Source organism: Carcharhinus amblyrhynchos, chromosome 24, assembly GCF_965287045.1.
Source record: "Carcharhinus amblyrhynchos chromosome 24, sCarAmb.v2.hapA, whole genome shotgun sequence".
Taxonomy (NCBI): Eukaryota; Metazoa; Chordata; class Chondrichthyes; order Carcharhiniformes; family Carcharhinidae; genus Carcharhinus; species Carcharhinus amblyrhynchos.
The window spans coordinates 15,707,306-15,728,897 of record NC_137347.1 but is presented as its reverse complement, the minus strand read 5'-3'; the positions used below and the strand labels follow the sequence as shown (position 1 = coordinate 15,728,897).

The 21,592-nt window shown below is 42.9% G+C and overlaps 1 protein-coding gene across 1 annotated transcript; it reads right to left on the bottom strand.

The window, feature by feature from the left end:
- Positions 1–6,907: 6,907 nt before the first annotated feature.
- On the bottom strand, positions 6,908–16,813 carry LOC145357753 (gap junction beta-7 protein-like). The gene is made up of 2 exons (XM_080211213.1): positions 16,720–16,813; positions 6,908–9,065 (listed from the first exon to the last, which is right to left on the bottom strand). The coding sequence occupies exon 2, from the start codon at positions 9,038–9,040 to the stop codon at positions 8,240–8,242; it is 801 nt and encodes a 266-aa protein (XP_080067339.1). The 5' UTR covers positions 9,041–9,065; positions 16,720–16,813; the 3' UTR covers positions 6,908–8,239.
- Positions 16,814–21,592: the final 4,779 nt, after the last annotated feature.

Sequence of the window (21,592 nt, the reverse complement as noted above, 5' to 3'; positions counted from 1 at the left end):
TTAATGGACAGCCAAATTGAGCCAGCTGCCAATTTTGTTTTTCTGCCTTTTTTTGAGGGCAATCTTATCCAGTAAGAGAGAAGACAGGTTGTCAGTGACAGTGTTACATGATGTTTGGTTGATAGCTAGAAATATGTGAAAACAGTGGGATGTGGGAACAAGGCTGGCATCATTGGTATGGATGTGAGGTTGATGTGGAGTAATGTTAGGCAGCAATTCTGAGAGTTCAGAAGTGTTGTGCATTGAGAAATGTGAGAGGTTGGTGATGCAGTGAGTAGGAAATGCCTGTTGAAGGTATATTACTGACATTGACAATCTGCATGGAGACATTGAAATGCTGCAGGTCCTAAGGATACTTTCTTGGCCATCTATTCCCGTGCCCTTTGAAGCCCATTCCATGGTGGCCTTCTGCATCCTGTAAGAAATGTGGCAGACTGCCTCCTGCCCACCTCCCAAATCACCAATGCCATATCTAGGGAAGCCCTCCTCCTTCTGATTTGGTGCTTAAATCCGCTTGTCCCCAGTTGCAGTGATAACAGCCAGTAGCAGCCTTCATTCATTCAGTGCAGCTTCCCCTCAAGAGGGACAGACTTCCTTTAAGAGCTGGAGGTGAGCTGAAACATTCATCAGACTTCTAACATTTTTCAACTCCTCCACCATTGAGTGTGCAGCCAATCACTGGCAAGAGTCAAACTGTATGCTGACATCCTTGAAGTGAGGAAGCAGCATGAAGTATGTGTGTGACCTACCTCCAAAGGGATCTGGAACAGACAGGTCACAATGACTCCCACTCCCTAAAACAGGTGTGAACAATTTTTTAGTGGTATCTGTTTCAGTGATGTCGGTTGGGATTAAATGTTGTCATGGAAACCAACTCACGCACTCATTGTCAATGAGGCTTTTACATCTGACAGGTCATACAAGAAAGATCTGTGTTTCTGAAAGACAGCACCTCAAGTTAGCTCACACCAAGCTGTTAAATTCTCAGTATACTGTAGAACATAGTGAGATTTATATTTATGTTCCTTTCCCTGTTAGAATGGTAAAAACCCCAAGATGCATCCCTCACTGCTCGATTTCAGTAATCACCAGTGGTTTCTGTGCTGGGCCACTGCGATTGGTAAACAATATAATCTGACATTGATTTACTTATTGTCCATTGTTCCCTGTTCTGTTCACTTGAAAAATGTAAAAATAAAACTGCCACCATGTCTTGATTGGTCATAGAAACCTACAATGCAGAAGGAGGCCAGATCGAGCCTGCACCAACCACAATCCCACTCCATAACACCATGTATTTACCCTAACTAGTCCCCCTGACACCAAAGGGCAATTTTAGTATGGCCAATCCACCTATCCCTCACATCTTTCGACTGTGGGAGGAAACCCGAGGAAACCCACGCAGACACGGGGAGAATGCTCGACAGACTGGAGGGACTGATTGTGGACAAGTCCCCAGGACCAGATGGAATGCATCCAAGGGTTCTGAAAGAAATGGCGGAGGTGATAGTGGATGCCTTGATGATTATTTTCCAAACCTCGCTGGATTCCGGGCAAGTGCCGGAAGATTGGAAAACGGCTAATGTTATGCCGTTGTTTAAGAAGGGTGCCAGGCAAAAGGCAGGGAATTATAGGCCGGTTAGTTTAACGTCTGTTGTAGGTAAAATGCTCGAACCCGTGATCAAGGAGAAAATAGCGAGGCATCTTAAAGAGAATTGTTTGATAGAGCAGATGCAGCACGGTTTCATTAAAGGGAAGTCGTGTCTGACGAATTTATTGGAATTCTATGAGTATGTGTCTAGGGTGGTGGATAGAGGAGAGCCGGTAGATGTGGTGTTTCTTGATTTTCAGAAGGCGTTTGATAAGGTGCCGCACAAGAGGTTATTACAGAAGGTTAGGGGGCATGGAGTTGGGGGTAGGGTGTTAGCGTGGATAGGGGATTGGCTGTCAAATAGGAGGCAGAGAGTGGGGGTCAATGGGTGCTATTCGGATTGGCGGTTGGTGACTAGTGGAGTGCCCCAGGGATCGGTGCTGGGGCCTCAGCTATTTACCATTTGTATGGATGATCTGGAGGAGGGAACCGAGTGTATGGTGTCGAAATTTGCTGATGACACCAAGATTGGTGGAACGGCAAATTGTGCGGAGGGTGTGGAGAGTCTACAGAAGGATCTAGATAGGCTGGGCGAATGGGCCAGGAACTGGCAAATGGAATTTAATGTTGGCAAATGTGAAGTTGTCCACTTTGGTAGGAATAATGGTAGGAAGGACTATTACTTACGTGGTGAAAATCTGCAGCATGCGACGGTGCAGAGGGACCTCGGGGTCCTTGTGCATGAGTCGCAAAAACCCAGCCTGCAGGTGCAGCAGGTGGTCAGGAAGGTGAATGGGATGCTGGCCTTCATAGCGAGGGGGATTGAATATAAAAGTAGGGAGGTCTTGCTGCAACTGTACAGGGCACTGGTGAGACCGCAGCTGGAGTACTGTGTGCAGTTTCGGTCGCCGCACTTACACAAGGATATTTTGGCCTTGGAGGGAGTGCAGAGGAGGTTTACTAGGCTGATACCGGAGTTGAGGGGGTTGAACTATGAGGAGAGGCTGAATAAACTAGGCTTGTACTCATTAGAGTTTAGAAGAATGAGGGGAGATCTCATTGAGACATATAAAATGGTGAATGGGATGGATAGGATAGAGGTGGAGAGGCTTTTCCCACTCAAAGGACAGTAGGACTAGAGGGCACAGCCTCAAGATAAAGTGGGGGCGGTTTAGAACGGAGATGAGGAGGAACTTCTTCACTCAAAGGGTGGTGAGTCTCTGGAATTCTCTGCCCGTTGAAGTGGTGGAGGCTGCCTCGCTAAATATTTTTAAGACGCGGGTTGATGGGTTTTTGATAAGCGAGGGGATTAAGGGTTATGGGGAGAGGGCGGGAAAGTGGAACTGAGCCACGACAGATCAGCCATGATCTTATTGAATGGCGGGGCAGGCTCGAAGGGCTAGATGGCCTACTCCTGCTCCTATTTCTTATGTTCTTATGTGCGAACTCCACACAGACAGTGACCCAAGCCAGGAATCAAACCAGGTCCCTGGTGCTTTGAGGCAGCAGTGCTAACCACTGTGTCGCTGTGCTGCCCCATGTTAGGAAGTCAATAAGAATTAATGATCAACAAGATATTGATCACAAAATGAATTATTGACAGCTGATATGCAAAGCCAGAAGTCTGCTTCAAAATGCATAGATTTGACCTCACATTTGTTTGCGCTCTGTAATTATTAGCAATTGTTCTTTTAATGAGAAGAATTCAATGATTAATTTGCCGACTTGTTTTTGGAATTTGTCCTTCAACTTGTCATCAGAATATAATCAATAATGAAGGGCGATCGAGTGAAGGGGTCGTTAAAATTTAATTTTTCTGCACAATGACTTTGTGGAATTAGCTTTCCTCTGGAATTACATGATTTATAACCTAGAAATACTGACCAGCGCCTCCCCCCCACCCACCTCCCCACGTGTCCCCAACACAGCTTTAATATTAGTCTAGTTTAAAACAATGGCTATTGTATAAAACAGAGGCCAGGATTTTCCAGCCACGCTTAGAAAATCCTGCCTGAGTTCAATGGACCTTTGCATAGTCCTGTCCCACCTGCTGTGATTCCCCTGTCGGGCAGCTCAGGACAATTCCACCCAGAGTCTGAAAGGCAAAATACCACTAAGTAAGAGGTTTGGGAATCTTACATCTTTAATTTTGCTTATACACAAGACTATTAAACAAAGTTGTAAAAGGATTGACATTTTTAATAAATTAATACATTTGCTGGTAGCATAAACAAAGGAAGAATGCACCATTTAAAGAGCTTTCATTGTCTCCAGTTCAGTTTCTGGTACAAGATGGTACAAGGACTCTATGGCTTAGCAGCTCCCTGAGACAGTCTTATAGCCATGATGTGGATTTGGAGAACTGTTCCACATGTTTCACCACAAGCCAAGATATTTCAGTCGCCACAATTTCACCTCTGAAATGCAATCTTTATTAGTGATAGTGTCAGCTTTTGATTTGTAGAAATGATTGAGTTATCCCTGCATTTTATTTTACCACGAGTGTCTCCCTTTAAAGTACAAAAAGAAATGAGTAAAGACCTTCAGTAAGGCAAATCTGGTTACCCAAAGAATTTGACCCCAGTGACTATATAATGTGAATAGAACGTTCTTGCTCACGCTGCAATGACTTTGATAAAAAGCCAAGTTATTTTTCCCCAGAGTGGGATTGCACTGAAATCAGGAAGTTGACACCAGAATAACATTCGATAGAGGTTTATTTTTATTGGGAACACTTCACCACTTTCTTCAGACATGCACATTGATACATTATACCCTAAGCTAAAGTTGCTCTATTCCCCTCAGTAAAATAAATAGCTGTGCTAAAAGGAATGACATATCTATCAATTGCACATACATATTATGCACATTACATTTTTAAGGCATAAATGTACAGGGTGCAACCACCTCATATACACACTGCATGTTAAATCATTTGGATCATTCTGGCAGTGAGTAAAGGATTATTAAGAAGCTGTCATCAACAAAATGGTCAGTTGTTCAAATAAGGTTCACTTTCTGACTATTTTCGTGCAGCACACCTCGAACTATGAGACATTCGTTAAGATGCGTGATCACTACCTTCTATCAGTCACATAATGAAATGTACTGTAAAATCAAGTAATATTGACTCTTTGTATTTACAATGAATTATTTTATGATATGTATTGACACTTGAAAGTAAACAATAAGAATTCCATGCAGGCTAAGCACAAAACTTCAAATGCAATGCATTGAAGTACCATAAAAAAATTACAACACAGAAACGTCAACATCAATGTTAGCAGTTACCAAGTTGCCAAGTTAACCAACCCTGTTTGCATATTTCTTCAATTCTTTTTCCTTCAACTTAGTTTTAAATGTTAGCATTGTTTCTGTCTTAACCAAAGACTCTGGAAACTAAAGCCAGTCAGAATCCAAATGTTCCTTCTCTTCTCTTGCATTTAATCTTGTGCCTACTGCAAAACGTCTGCTTCTACTTTCCCCATCTGTTCACATTCCTAAATATTTCTGTTATAGCACCACACACCTGCATCTGTAATGGCTTTGACTTGGGAAATAAATATCCCTCGTGGCCCAGCACCAAGCTAAGAAGACTTTTGAGGACTGTGCAGATTTGATTCATCTTATTGGAATGTGGTGGGTTGGGGAGGGGAGTGGGGTGCTAGAATTCACTTGCGTTTCGGGGTAACACTCAAGATTCTTAAAAAAAAGAATGGGTTATTGTGTAGGACTAGTCAAATGTAAAGCAGTATTATAGAGAAAAAATAAGCAATGTGATATTTGCAGTGACAGTTGACACCAGCAGCTGGAAGCAATTTGGCACAGTTAAAGAAATGTAAAATTTAGTATTTGAATCAGATTGATGCAGGCCAGTTGCTGATGGCTTGTCTTACAAATCTTTAGCATGGTGGGGATGGCGGTGTGGAGTTGGTATTCTATGCCAGTGAATGTGGAGAAATACCAGTGACAGAATACAGATGTTGAACCGTGAAATATTCAAGGAGTGCTTTATAATCATTCATAAGTTCCTGAGTGCAGGACTCTGCTAATGTTCAATTGTTCAAATAATATTCACTTTCTGACTATTTTCATGCAGAAAACCTTGGACAGATGCGATTGCCAACATTCCAGGGTTATGTCATGAAGTCAATGTTCATGTTGTCGTTCTTGGCATCTATTAGTTGTCCACGTTTCAGCACAGTGGAGAAGCCTGGGAAGAAACGTTGCCAGATAGTTTAGTGTTGGGCCTGACATGATACTTGAAAACCCAAGCGTGTAATTTCCCCTCATCTAGTGCTGGGATATGCTTTTCGAAGGGCTCGAAGGGCTACATGGCCTACTCCTGCTCCTATTTCTTATGTTCATCAATGTTAGCTTTTTGGGACAGGTAGCTTTCAAGACATGGAAAATGAGGGACACTTCCAAGCATGTCACCATCAATCATTGGATTTCATACATTGGATATGGGTTGGTAAACGGCTTTGGTCTTCCTAGTGTTCAGGGCAAATCCCATGCTCTCACAGTTGATGTATTTGTTGTAGTTCTTCTTCAGAGCAAGCACTGACTTGTGCATACCATAGTTCTAATAGAGAAGTGGTTGTTGTCTTGGTTTTGACTTTCAGCCAACTGAAGTTAAGGGTTTGCCATCAATGCAATCAGTTTTTACCACATTTGGGGGCGAGCATGTCAGTAATAAACTGCAGTGTTGCTGCAAGAAATAATGGGATTAGTGTTGGTGCAATGACACACTGATGTTTAATGCCTGTTTTGACAAGGAAGGAATCTGTTGTCGAGCCATTGCTGTTAGTTGCATATTGTCATGTTGGAGACCGATGTCTGTCAAATTATCTTTTTATGATCTCTCTCACTGTAGGGCCTTCTGAAAGGCAGGGTGAGTCAGTTGCTTTCATGAGATTGAAGAAAGCCATATACAAAAACCATGTACTGCTCTCTGCTCTTTTCCTGATGTTGGTGTGATGTGAAGATCATATTAGCTGTTCCTCTAGCTGGAAGCTACACTGGGACGCTGGAAAGACCTATTCTGCAATCAGCAAAAGAAACCAGGACTTGAGGGCAATGCTACAACCCTGCAATTGTCACAGTTGACTTTATCTCCTTTCTTGAAGGTTATGATTATCATGGTGTCTCTAAGGTCATTTGAAATGTCTTCATGTTGTCAGAATTTCACTAATAGGGTATGTATCTAAGAGATCAGTATGTCTCTTCCATGTTTCAGTACTTTCCCAGGGATATTATCAGGACCAGAAAATTTGATTTTTTTTTACATCTGGCTGTTCATTATCACTCTGGATCATTATCTTGCTCACTTCTACTTGTGCATTATGAACAGTTCTCTGGAAAATGCAGGCCCACAATGGAGATCTGATTGGATAGTTTTCAAAGGCTTTAATACTGTCTGTGTCTTGGAGGGTGGTTTTTCCATCATTGGGTCTTACTATTCTTGGTCCCAATATTGATGGCTGATCAATCTCTTGAAAAAGCATGTCAGTGAGGAATTGAATCTTTTCAGTCTTCCCTGCCCCCAAATCACAGTTCTCTGAACATTAACTTTAATTGTCTGATAGACAATCGATGCTGTCCTTAGAGGAATCTTTCAAATCATGTGACAACACAGTAGAACCAAAACGAGCATTCTCCAAGACACAGTGTTGCCATTTATAGAGACTACACTAATCTCACATCAGCTAAAATAGGTGGGACATGTATAATCAAAATATCTAACTCAACACTGCCCATATAGGAGATCTACCTGGAGCTAACACATTGTGACAAGATCCTGTTCACGTGGTGGCCAAAGGAAACATTTCAGAGACTATCGCAACGCTTCCATGAAGATCTGTTTTATAAAAATCAACACCTATGAGGCAGATTGGGATCAAAATGGTGATAAGTTGACTGTAGTTGGATTTGTATACATCCAGGGGATTGGAGTTTATTCCGTCACACTTTTTGACGTGTGCTGCTAGATGGTGGAAAGACTTTGAGGAATGATGTGGGAAGCCATTTGTTACAGAATATCCAACTTTTGACCTGCTGTGGCATTTATGTGAATAATCCAGGTGAGTTTCTGACCCTCCAGAATATTGTTCACTGATGGTAATAATACTGAGCCAAGGCAAGTTGGTTGGATTCTTCCTAGCTGGAGGTGGTCATTGCTTGGCATAAATCTCTTACTTCAGTTATATAGTCTTCACTGCTAACTTTTTCTCTAAATCTGATATCCTTTATTGAAATTTAAGATCTGTTTAATCTTCCTCTTACTCTGCCCAAATTAATTTGGTTTTATTCATGAACCCTGCTATTGAAATCCTTTAACGGTTAAATTGGAAACAAATTATGGCAGATTGAATTTAATCTGACATCAGTGATGCCCCTCCACCTGCTAATTAAACATTCTGCTAGTAACATAAGAAGCCAGTCCTTCTTGGAGCAGAAACTGGAGATGAGCTGGATAACACGAAGACTTTTTATAACAAAACAGGATTATCTTCATGAAAAATAGTCTCAGCTGGAGAGTGGTATTTGAGCTCTTAGATGAAGAAAAGTGCTTTGAAAGAAATCGCTTTGCCAAGGTTGAATTGGTTCAAAGGCAAGTAACTTTTGACTTGCTTACCAATGGACATTTCAGGAATTCAAGTGAATTACAACGTTTGAGCCTTGGTTTCCAGAGAATGACTTATTTTCTGAACTGAAGGCTGCGTTGGATGGCTTCTCATAAAAGGTAGTTGAGGACTTGGTGGATTGGTCTGAGCGTTGTCGTCTCCTTGAAGCACAGCAATAGGCCACGATTCTCTTACTTACGAGGTATGTAAACTCACAGACGTTTATAAGAACGCACAAGGCTGAAGTAACAACCATAAAAATAGTGAAGATTGTTTTCTCAGTCGGTCTGGCAATGAAGCAATCCACGGTGTTGGGGCAAGGGTCCAGCTGGCACTTGACAAGGCGAGGTAATTCAAAGTTCTCGTAGATGCTGTAGAGTATGTACAGGAAGCCACTATCAATCCCTGCTTTAAATAGAAGGCTGATAACGTAGGTCCACCACAGTCCACCTATCTTCTTCCCTGTGTCACTGTACAGATTGTGACAGGTCTCCCCGTGTTTCTTCTTGTTCTTCCTCTCCCTTTCTTCTCTGTAAGCTACATGCATGACCACCAGCAGGGACGGAGTGGAGACAAATATGAGTTGCAGAGCCCACAGCCGGATGTGGGAGACAGGGAAGTAGTAGTCGAAGCAGACATTTTCACACCCAGGCTGCTTGACATTGCACTCAAAGTCCTTTTGGTCGTCGCCCCAAACTCTTTCGGCTGCCACCACGTAGACCATGACTCGGAAAAGGAAGAGGACTGACAGCCAGATCCGGCCGAACCCCGTGGAGTACTTATTCACCCCACTGAGTAGGCCTTGAAGGAAAGCCCAATTCATTGTGTCTGAAGGTCTTCTCTAATATCTGAAAGAGAATAATACACTTTCAAGGATCAGTGGATATGAACCGACTTTAAACCATTACAGATAAAGAGGTTTCAAAACAAGTTATTTTCTTTAAAATAACAATACTTCAAAATGATTGCATCCATTGGACATGGAAAGGATGTTTCCACTAGTAGGAAAAATAGAACCAGAAGACACAACTTCAGAGTAAAGTAATGATCCTGCGAAACAGAGATGAGGAGGAATTTCTTCAGCCAGAGAGTGGTGAATCTGTGGAACTCTTTGCCGCAGAAGGCTGTGGAGGCCAGGTTAGTGAGTGGCTTTAAAAAGAGATAGATAGGTTCTTGACTAATGAAAGGATCAGGGGTTATAGAGAAAGGGCAAGAGAATGGGGATGAGAAAAACATCAGCCATGATTGAATGGCGGAGCAGACTCAATGGGCTGAGTAGCCTAATTCTGCTCCTATGTCTTATGGTCTTGTTAATGGTCTAATTCATTTGTCATTGCCTTGGGAGAGCAGTAAGTAATGTGAAGGACAAGCAATCAATGGGGTCAGGGTTGTCCTGATAGGAGTTTGATCAACAACATTCTTGGGAAGACGTAACAATGCTGGGTTGAATTGTGGTGGTGCTCCCAGGTATCTGCTACTCTTCTCCTTTCAAATAGTAGTGGTTGAGTGTGTTGCCGGTGTGCTACCAATGATTTCTTCTCCATTAAGGCTAACAAACAGAAAATTATTGGCTACTCTCTTGACATTTCCCAAGATGGACTTCCTGGGAGCACTGTTCTCCATTGGAAGTATTTCACTGCAGGAAATGGCCTAAATGTCCACAAGGCATTTCGGTCAAATTGAATTGTCAGGAATTAAAGAGGCAGTATTTGTAGGTGTGATGATACTATGCTATTTTGATATATTTTATGTTTAAAGTGGGGCTTCTTTAAGAGGCAATGTTTTGACACAAGAGTTGACTTGTCTGGTCAAACATAAAGCAGATGCTAAGAACACAGGCTATTAACTGATTTTAGTTACAGATGTGTTACTTTGTGGAGCTTATGGACCTTTTGTTTACATAAGAACATAAGAAATAGTTGCAGGAGTAGGCCATCCAGCCCTTCAAGCCTGCCCCGCCATTCAATAAGATCATGGCTGATCTGAAATGGATCAGTTCCACTTTCCCGCTTTCTCCCCATAACCCTTAATTCCCTTGTCTGTCAAAAATCTATCTACCCGTGACTTAAATATATTCAGCGAGGTAGCCTCCACCACTTCAACGGGCAGAGAATTCCAGAGATTCACCACCCTTTGAGTGAAGAAGTTCCTCCTCAACTCCGATCTCAACTGCCTCCCCCACTTACTTTGAGGCTGTGCCCTCTAGTCCTGCTATCCTTTCTAAGTGGGAAGAATCTCTCTACCTCTACCCTATCCATCCCTTTCATTATCTTATACATCTCTATAAGATCCCCCCTCATCCTTCTAAACTCCAACGAGTACAGACCCAGTATATTTAGTCTCTCTTCATAGTCCAACCCCCTCATCTCCGATATCAGCCTAGTGAACCTCCTCTGCACTCCCTCCAAGGCCAAAATACCCTTGTGCAAGTGCGGCGACCAAAACTGCACACACTACTCCAGCTGTGGCCTCACCAGTGCCCTGTACAGTTGCAGCAAGACCTCCTTGCTTTTATATTCTATCCCCCTCGCTATAAAGGCCAGCATTCCATTTGCCTTCTTGATCACCTGCTGCACCTGCAGACTGGGTTTTTGCAACTTGTGCACAAGGACACCCAGGTCCCTCTGCACCGTAGCATGTTGCAGCTTTTCGCCCTTTAAATAGTAATCCCTCCTACTATTATTTCTGCCAAAGTGGATAACCTCACACTTGCTAACATTGTACTCCAATGTTTATTTGAGTTCTCTTGGGATTTTAGACTGGGTTGATTGACAGAAACAGAGTCATGAGGTTAATGGGAGGAGCTAAACTTGCAGAAAAGAAATTGTTTCATTTTCATTTCAAAATATAAGCAGTTGGTCCTGGGCTGCCAAAAGAAAGAAGTTTCTCCCTGTCTCTCTCTTTCCAAAGGCTTTCTGAAAGCTCCGAGCCCGGTAACTTAAGTCAAAGCAAGTATGCCTGTGTTTTATTAACTAATTTTAAAGAGGGGTTTGAGTCTATAAGATAAATATTGCTTGATTGGAAATCATAGCGATAGGTTAGCAGTTACGATTTGTATCATGTCATGATTAACTATTGATCAATTGCTAATGGTTAAGCTAATTTATTTGTTATAATTAAACTACGTTGTTAAATGAAGTTTGTTTTGATAAAAACCTTCCTATTTGTCAGTAGAATCAGGCCTGAAACATCTTCTCCTGACACTAAATCCAAAATACAAAATTGTTGGAGTCTAGCCTAGCTTCATGATCTGATATCCTGACATAGGAACTTCATCAATGGCTGCATGGAAAGATTTTGACTGCACAAGAGTGTAAAATGAGGGATGGCAAACCAGTAACCCAGGTCCCTGCTGTCCTGATTTTTACTTCCATTGACTTCAAAACCCCAGATCTACCCTAGTGAGTGAAACACAAATCTCAGTAAATGCATTGAGCAGCATTATAGTCAGAATAAATTCCTAAGGACATTGTGTAGGATGCCATCACAAGAACTTGAAGCCCATTCGAAAAATGGAGCGGCACATTGGCACAGTGGTCAGCACTGATGCCTTACAGCGTCAGAGACCCACGTTCAATTCCAGCCTCGGTCACCGACTGTGTGGCATTTACACTTTCTCCTTGTAACTGTGTGGGTTTCCTCCGGGTGCTCCAGTTTCCTCCCACAATCCAAAGATGTGTGGGTTAGGTGGATTGGCCATGCTAAGTTGATCCTGATGTTAGGGGGATTAGCAGGGCAAGTAATTGGGGTTATGTGAATAGGGCTTGGGTGCGATTATGTTTGGTACAAACTCAATGGGCCAATGGCCTCTTTCCACACTGTAGGGGTTCTATGAATCACTATGCATTTAGACTATATGGGCTGCCTTGTTAATCAGCAGCAATTCTTTGAGGCATTTTCGAGGAGGTCTATCCCTTGGATTCTCAGAAATCATTGAATAATGTTCTACATGTGATAATTTAAAAGAAGGCTACGCTTCTTGAAATTGGTGGTAGATTAACTATTTTAAAAACTGACTTTACTACAGGAAACAGAAAATGTTGCCCAATGGAAAAAGCTCTGGCTGGGAGCACTGTGTGGTGGAATTCCAATCAAATGTGTTCAATAAGGAACAAAAGCAATTGGGGAAAAAAAATTGTTAAATATTACATAAGGAGGAAATGTAATGATCAGAACGCCTGGCACTATGATTGATTCTGGTGTGTCCTTGATTTCTATTAAAATAGTGACTTTTGAAACCAAAGGTATGCAATAGCTGCCCACAGTGTGCCCACAGTCTGAGTACAAAGAACAAGGAACAAAGAAAATTGCAGCATAGGAACAGGCCTTTTGGCCCTCCAACCCTCACCGACCATGCTGCCCAACTGAACTAAAACCCCCTACCCTTCCAGGGACCATATTCCTCTATTCCCATCCTATTCATGTATTTGTCAAGATGCCCCTAAAAAGTCACTATCGTATCTGCTTCCACTATCTCCCCCGGCAGCAAGTTCCAGGCACCCACCACCCTTTGTGTAAAAGAATTTGCCTCATAAATCTCCTTTAAACCTTATCCCTTGCACCTGAAACATCTGCCCCCTGGTAAATGACTCTTCCACCTTGGGGATAAAGCTTCTGACTATCCACTCTATCTATGCCCCTCATAATCTTGTAGACTTCTAACAGGTCACCCCTCAACCTCTGTCGTTCCAGTGAGAGCAAATGAAGTTTCTCCAACCTCTGCTCATAGCTAATGTCCTCCATACTAAGCAACATCCTGGTAATTTGTTTTTCTGAGGCATTGCCAGCCTGGCTGTAGGTTATTTGTAAGTTCTACCTTGGTCCATTTTAAGCACTGATGGCTCAGGATTTATCTCCTTACAACTGATGTAAACTCTTAAAAGTTCTTTTTGAACATTCTTAAGCAACTATTGCAAATCAACAGACATTTCAAAGAAGTTTTTTTAACTGCTACTGCTTCTGCATCAAAGATGCAGAATTTGTCACTTCTCTGCCCACCTACCCCGTTCATTGAAATCTTCCAACTAATAGTCTACAGCTTTCTTCCTATCAACTATATGACTAACTTTGGATCATCTGCAAATGTCTTAATCGTGAAACCTACATTTAAATCATTGATATGTACCAGGAAAAGCTTGGGGCAAAACATGGGCTTTGCAAACCCTATTGGAAAAAACCTCAAAACACCCAATGAACATTCTGCTTCACTTCCTACCATTGAGTCAATACCAAATGCGCCAAATGGCCTCCTCCCACACTATAGGGATTCTATGATTAAAAACCCAACAGGTTACTTGTCCTTGGAATGTCATGGGCTTTTATTTTTCTGAACAGTTTGCCATGTGGATCTTCGTCAAAAATCTCACTAAAATCTATGTGGACTACCTGATATGTATAATTATCATTGATCCTCCTTGAAACATTACCAAAATATTTGGGTTAGTTAGGCACAATCTTCCCCTAACAAATCCATATCAACTAACCTTGATTAATCCATGCCTTTCTAAATGATGATTAGTAGTCAGAATTTTTTCCAATAATTTTCCTAGCTCCGGAGTTAAGCTGACTGTTCAGTAATTAATCTGTCAATTCCTTTCTCCATTTTTAAGTACTGATGTAACACTGATGGTGCTACAATCTTCCCAGGATTCCACATTTAGCTAAGAGGGTTAAAAAAATGGCAGGAGTGTCTTTTCTTTTCTCCTTTTGCTTCTTGTAACAACTTGAGGTAGATTTTATCTGGGCTTGGAGATTTAACTATCTCAGTTGAAACAAGACCCCTTAATATCTCCTTCCTTACCATAATTATCCCAAACAAAATTTCACCCTCCTCACGAAGAACATTACTTGCATCATTTCCCCCTTTTGTGAAGAAGCAAATGATTCATGTTGAACATGCCCACATCCTCCATCTCCACTGACTGGTTACCTTTTTGGTCTCTTTCCATAATTATCCATTTGCTTTTTAGGTATTTATGACAAATTTTGGCTTCTCCTTGATTTTGCTGACTGATATTTTGCCACATCCACCTTTTGTTTTCCCAATTTGCTTTGCAATTTTACCCTGACACTTTCTGTACTATTTTTTAATTTCTGCAGTTTTAAGCTCATGGTATGTGCCATAAACCTTCCTTTCTTTGCCTTATATACTGTGTGCTTCTTGAAATCAAGGGACTTCTAGATTCTGGAGTCCCATTCTTTTTCTTTGTAGGGACATGCTTGTTCTGAACTTTCAGGTGGTGGTGGGGGGAGGTCTATAGTATACTCCCAGCAATGCATTTGCCCTTTTCTTTAGTTTCAACTTTTGTGGCCTCATTTGATAAGATTTCTGGCATTTCACTCCTTCTTGCTGTTGTGATTTCCTTTATCCAATATTGCAACCGTACTCTGTTTTTAATTTCTATTTCTCCCATCTGTAAACTGTGTAACCAGCAATGTTGAGCTGTCATTTTTGCTTTGTTTTAAGCCATGACTCAATAATGGCTATGATATAACACTTCCAAGTGTCTGCCTTATTCATAGACTCCATGCACAAAGTACACACTGTCAGACACTGCCAGACCTCTTTGTCTATTTTTTAGCCTTTGTTTCCTCTTCTTCACATTCACTTATCAATTTTCCTCCTATAAGTTCCTGCTTTGCTTCCCTCCTGTCTGAATCTACATTGCCAAGCTAATTTAAACATTTCCAATACCACTGGCACATGTACCTCTGCATATATAAGGTATTGATTCTAATAATGCTAAATGCAATTTGTCTGCCTGCACAGGGCACCACCCCTAAAGCCCTCCTTGCTACACCTTCTCTCCACCCTCACATTTCTCTGCATTACCCCTACATTCTGTAATCACCAGTGCATGACCACAGGACATATTCAAAAAATTAGCTAAGCTTGAGATCCTGCTTATTTTATGTTTCCTAGTTCTCCACAATCTATACCCAGGACTTCATCCCTTTTCTACCTAGGTCAGTGTTACCAATAGGGACCATAATCTCTGGCTGTTCATTCTCTTGCCTTCAGAATGTTCTGCAGCTACTCAATGATGTCCTTGACCCTGGGACCAGGAAGGCAGGATAACATCCTATAGTCATCTCTGTGACTGCAGGCAATTCTGTCTGTTCCTCTGACTATTAAATTCATCATCCCTACTGACTTTCTGAACTGCCTGCTTTGTGATGTCTGCTTTCTCTCCCCCTAGATTTACATCTCTTTTTTCTTCTCCATTTAAGTTAGATTTTCATTTCCTGTTCTTTTTTTCAGAGTAGGTTCTCTCATTTTGAACTGCATTTGCCACATACGTGCCCTTCCCTCAGCCTCTGCTTGTCCTCTGGCAGTTTCCTGCATTCCGTCTCTCAATTTGCTCTATCCTCCGACATAGGACAAGGCTTGATTTCTTTAATAGTCATTTCTTTTATGCCTTTATCAAAAATCTGGTCATTTAACTGGATTCCAGTTTTGGTGTGCCTAAGGGGGAGCCATTAGTCAGGATCTAGGACAAAAGGATCCGAGATTTCATGTGGGCGCACTATTCTGGATGTCTAAAAGAGATGCTGGTTAGGTGCATTCGCCATGCTAAATTCTCCCTCAGTGTACCCAAACAGGCACCAGAGAGTGGCGACAAGGGGATTTTCACAATAACTTCATTTCCTTGTTACCACAAGCCTACCTGTGACACTAATAAACAAACTTTAGAACTTCTAAACTGTTGACATGATTGGTTATTGCGCAAAGAAATCCCTCAAGGCAGAACTAGCTATGATAACTGATATCAGAATAGGCAGCAATTTCTGTGATAGAGCAGAAATTTTTTACTACTTAATCTTTATCTCAAATGACAGGATTCTGAATTCAACCGCAAGCTTAATTGGATTGATGGTAATTCATTCTCATAGCTTTATAAAGGTGAGCTAGGTGCAGACACGATGGGCTGAATGGCCTCCCTCTGTGGTGTAACTTTTCTATGCTGCAGTTCCGATCTCAACAACAAAAGTGTGCAAAACACATTCACTTTTTAATGGAGATAATGATTTTAATGATTCTAATCATTCCATTCACATTTCGTAGACACAATTTAGAACATCTAACATGCACAAGATTCTCCTGCTTTCATGTTCGATCTTTCAAAAGCACAGAAAGAGGTTATTTGGAAAGAGTGAGCAAGTACAGAATTGGCTCCTGTGACACGTAGTGTTCCACTGCAATCCAACAACACAAACTGCTCCAGCTCTTTGAGTTTACGTATGGAGTGTTGAATCAAAAAATTTGCCATGTACCCCGACTTAAACAAATAACCCAGGTTTATTTCTTCCAATTAAGAACAATTAACAACAAAGCTGTTTCATGCTTTTCAGCAAAAGAACCCTCAAAGCTCCAAGTTGGGCTGTGATTTATTTTCCCCCTGCAAATTCATGTTCCAGCATTCACAATGAGCTTCTTTGTCTAGTTAGTTCGAATACATTTAAAAATATCTTTTGACATATGGGGCAGTAAGAGAAACGTACCTGCAGAAGTAAGACTAGGTGTTGTTTTCCAACAATTCACAGCACTCCCTGGAAAGCCTTTCAAACTCCTGCTCGCATCTGTCTGTGTGCACTACCCCTGTCTCTGAGAAGTGATTGGTGTTTTTTTCCTGGGCTGTCCTGTCATGCAGCTTTGGGTGGGGCAACTCTGAGTATGACAACACAACTGTGCAGTTAGTAAAAAAAGAGAGAAAGTTAGAATTTCAAAATCAGTAGAGCTGAAACTGAGGGGGAAGAAAAAACCTTTAATTAAAATATGATATGATTTTATTTTTCAAAAGCTATTGCTAGCCTGCTATCCAATATCAACAGATGCTAATCTCCTGGTTGGCACACTGAGATTAGGTTAGCAAAGGTGTGTGATCATTTAAAGGATTGAAGGACCAAAAAGAATCCCTTTGGCATGTATCAGAGAGGGACTTTGTGAGATACTAGCTTTCATCAGGCTGAAAACACAAGGCACAGGTGAGGGCGTGGCACGGTGGCACACTGGTTAGCATTGCTGCCTCACAGTGCCAGGGGCCCGGGTTCGATTCCTGGCTTGGGTCACTGTCTGCGTGTATATTCGCTGCTTCGGAAGTCATTCCCAATGCTTTAAAGGTCAATTCTGCCACTTGTCTTGCACCTTTTTGATGTACCTTCCTCAGCTGCCAGCTACCAGAGTCGGATGGGCGCTGCTTATATAACCCTATTTTGAACCTTTCAGGTGGGATCAGCAGTGCTAACAACTGTGTCACTGTGTCGCCCCATGGTCAGTGCATCTAACCAGCATATCTTTCAGGCCGTGGGAGGAAACCAGAGTACCCGGACTCACTCAGTCTCACACTCACTCATTTTCTTCGCAGCTTTGGTGAAACAACCCAAGTTTCTCTCCCTAACTCTGCCTCCTCGTCTTTCATAATATCCTGGCACCTCTTTTCCATTATGTTAATATCCTTTATATTTTAGAGTGTTCAAAACTACACAGTTTATGTGCTGCTGCTGTTTCACGCAATTGGCACTCAGTCATTCAGCCCCAGCTGATTGCCATTATGTGTAATCCCTTCTCCCAGATTCTGCCTCCAAACAGGTTTGTCTTTGCTGACAAGGCCTATTCACTAAGCATTTGCTTGGTGACACTTTTGAGAATTCCTGCATGAGAACTCCTTTGACTGTAATTACAACTGAAGAACAGGAGCCTAGAGTTGTCATTGTGAAAGCATCACAGCGCTAAAGAGGCGATTCAGGTGCTGGAGAGATCTGGGCAAATTGGGAAAGATGGCAATTCTGGTACACACAGGGTAGAAAAATAGCTGCAATATCTAATAGAATATCACAGCATACAGCCAGTGGGTGGAATGTATAGAGATTCCGATAAAGCTTTCTAATGCACTAATGAGAAAACAAAAATCACTTCATTCTTCCCAAAAAACATGTAAATATATTGAAAAGACACAGAAAAGAGATACAAGTCTGAAGTGTTAAATGGATTGGGAAATTTCAGGAAAAGTACCATGAGCCTTTGTAAGAAACTCCAAACATGGCGGCACGGAATTCATTCTAACAGCAGTATCCAACATCCCCAATATCCAGATCCTAATCCACTGGACGGGAGGAATTGTTCAAATGGCTGACACCAGACTCCTAAAATAACTATTCTGCTCAGAAATCAGTCATGGCAGGAGGATGGCGGACATGTCCTCAAAGCATCCATGAAGAGGTCAACCATTCCCGCCAACTCAAGAGAGTCCCAAATGGAGAAGGATCTTTCTGGAAGGCACCAAACAAACTGGGCTCGATTTTACCATCAGGTTGGTGAGGAGGTAAGTGTTGAGCGTTGGACGGCTCTCTGCTTAAAATCGGGGGTGGGGGGAAGAAGGTGGATCTGACAGATCTTTGCTTGAGATTGTGGGGGGTCGGGGGGGTTCCACTATCACTGTGCCTGAGATCAGTGAGGTGAAAGGGGGGGGAATCTGCTGCCACTCCGTTTGTGATCAGTGGGGGGGGAAGGAGGTGCGTCGCCACTCTTCCTCTGATCAGTGAGGGCGAACAGGGGTCCATTGCCAGTCTGCCTGAGGTCAATGAGGTGGCGGAGCAGCCTGTGATCAGTCTGGGTGGTGGAGTGGGTGGGGGATAAGGGGGTCTGTAATGTTGTAGAGGTGGGCCAATGTCTGTGGGGCCAGGGGGAGGCATTATTCAGCCCTGGAGTGATGTGGCATGGAAGCCGCATTCTATCTTTTTTTTCCACGCATGTGCAATTGGAGGTATCAATCGTAGCTGCAGGGTTTTGGGCGCGTTAAGCCCCGCAGCATGATTCAAAATCACTGATATTTTTTCAGGCATTAGCAAGAATGCACAAATCTCTGATAAACTCATCTACCGGACACTACAAGCAACTAGCCCCCGCTCTGCTCAAGACCGTCTGCAGATCGCTAATTAAGCTTATCAACCACTTCAGAATCCACTGAACCAGAGCAGAAGCAAGTCATCCTCGATCCTGAGGGACTGTGTAAGAGTGAGAGAGAGAGAGATCTAGGCTAGAATTTTATCACTGCCTGCTACAGGAATCGGAGCAGTTGAGGTGGAGACAATGGGAAAGTCCATTGACTTTGGGCGGGGTCTTATGGTTTCGGGACAAACGAAGCAGCACGGTGGCACGGTGGTTAGCATTGCTGCCTCACAGTGCCAGGGAACCAGGTTCAATTCCCAACTTGGGTCACTCTCTGTGCGGAGACTGTACATTCTCCCTGTGTGTGCGTGGGTTTCCTCCGGGTGGTCTGGTTTCCTCCCACAGTCCAATGATGTGTGGACTAGGTTGATTGGCTGTGCTAAATTGCCACCTAGTGACAGGGGGACTAGCAGGGTAAATATGTGGGGCTATAGGAATAGAGGCTGGGTGGAATTGTGGTCGGTGCATACTCGATGGGCCGAACGGCCGCCTCCTGCACTGTAGGGATCCTATGGATTCTATGAAATCCCACCCCTAGATTCTGCACTGTGAGCACAAATGGAGCCAATGTTTTCAGACCAGGGATCCGGATAAGAATCCAGCACAAATTGAACAAACAGACTTGCACTTATCACACCTTTCAGCACATACCAGAATGTTTTACAGATAATTAAGTACTGTTGACGTGTAGTCATTGTTTTAATGTAGGAAACACAGTGGGTAATTTGTATACAACGACAGCTCTATAATTCATGATAACCTGGAGTGAAATCCCACAACTCGACAGCAAGTTTGACCTTGCCTTAATCCAAGTGAAAATAGGGTGGGGTCTTAATGCTGGCCTCCTACTCGAATGCTGTTAAAATCAATGTTGAATTGCACACACTAAAGATACCCATTCGAAGCTGGTGTGTTCCTGGGTTAAATTCTCTCTTGTCTCCTCTGACAAGTGTGAGGTCATGAAGGGCGTTTTGCTTGACTGATAAAAATAATTTATCCTCCTTTAGCAAACCGATCTATTGCTAATCAGGGGGTGGAGGCCAGCAAGGCCTAGTGATTGACCTGCCCATGTGGGAATGGAAGGAAGGCCTAGTCAATTTTAATGGCCTCATGAATAGGCCATTAGCCACCTTTTTGATCACAAGGAAATCAGAGAGAATTTTACCCCCACCCCCAATCAGGCAATGCCTGGCCTGGCCCAACCTGATAATAGACTTTACAGCCCTGACTGGACTCTGACGATGTAGAGATGCCGGTGTTGGACTGGGGTAAACACAGTAAGAAGTCTCACAACACCAGGTTAGAGTCCATACTATCAAATAAACTGGTTGGACTCTAACCTGGTGTGAGACTTCTTACTGCGTGGACTCTGACGCCTACTCCTCCAAGTCTGACCACACCCTTCCCCTGGTACAACTTTGACATCTTCCTTCAGAACTGACTCTAACCCCACCCTCGCCCCCTTCCAACTACATCCCCCCTGCCGTGCCCACCCCTCCTTCCCCGCTCTGCCTTCGGCATGCTCCTCTGAGCCCGACCCCCTTTCCCCACCGGTTCTCTTCCCTCCTTCTGATCTCCCCCATCCCTGTGTCCCCTCTGTTCCACTCCGCATCCTCACCCACACTCCGCCCCCACCCCCATCCCGGACCTTTCCCAGTCTAACTCTGAACCCCCAGACCAGGTCCGACTCCTAATCTCTCCTGATCTCTCCCTACCACCATGTCAGTCTCCTCCTCTCCATTCCAAACTTACCTTGTCCCTTTAAATACCTCCTTCACCACAGCTTGGGCTATGAGAGGGGGGTGGGGGATGGGGGGAATGTCATTCCACTTTGTGCTCCAGTAGGTCTGCAATGGAGGGAGGGAGAGCGGGGCGTGCTTCGGAACTGTAGTGGATCAAGGCAGTCCGGGGGTCTGGAATTTATTCGTGCCATGCTAACTTCTCCCTCAGTATATCCAAACTGACCGAGGAAGGTTGTTCGAGACAGGGGCTTTGCAACCTGAGTGAGGCTAAATCCCTCCAGAGCAATCTGCTGAAGATTGCCACTCTGGGGACTTTCCAGGCCGATTGACTTGATTTCTCTCTCCACAGATGCTGAATATTTGGAAAATTTTTTGTTTATCTTTTTCATTTCCAGCATCCTCACAGTTTTATTATTTTTTTACTAAATGCGGCAATCTAAATCTAAATCTAAAAGCTGCTGTTTGGTTACAACGACATTATATCACTTCACAGGTCCATTACAATGCAAACTTTGACACTGGACTCCATAAAAGGATATTTGTGTTAATGGCCAAAAGCTTTAAACTTTATTTATTAGTGTCACAAGTAGGCTTACATTAATGGTGCAGTGAAGGTACTGTAAAAGCCCCTAGTCGCCACACTCTGGTGTTTGTTTGGGTATACTGAGGGAGAATTTAGCATGGC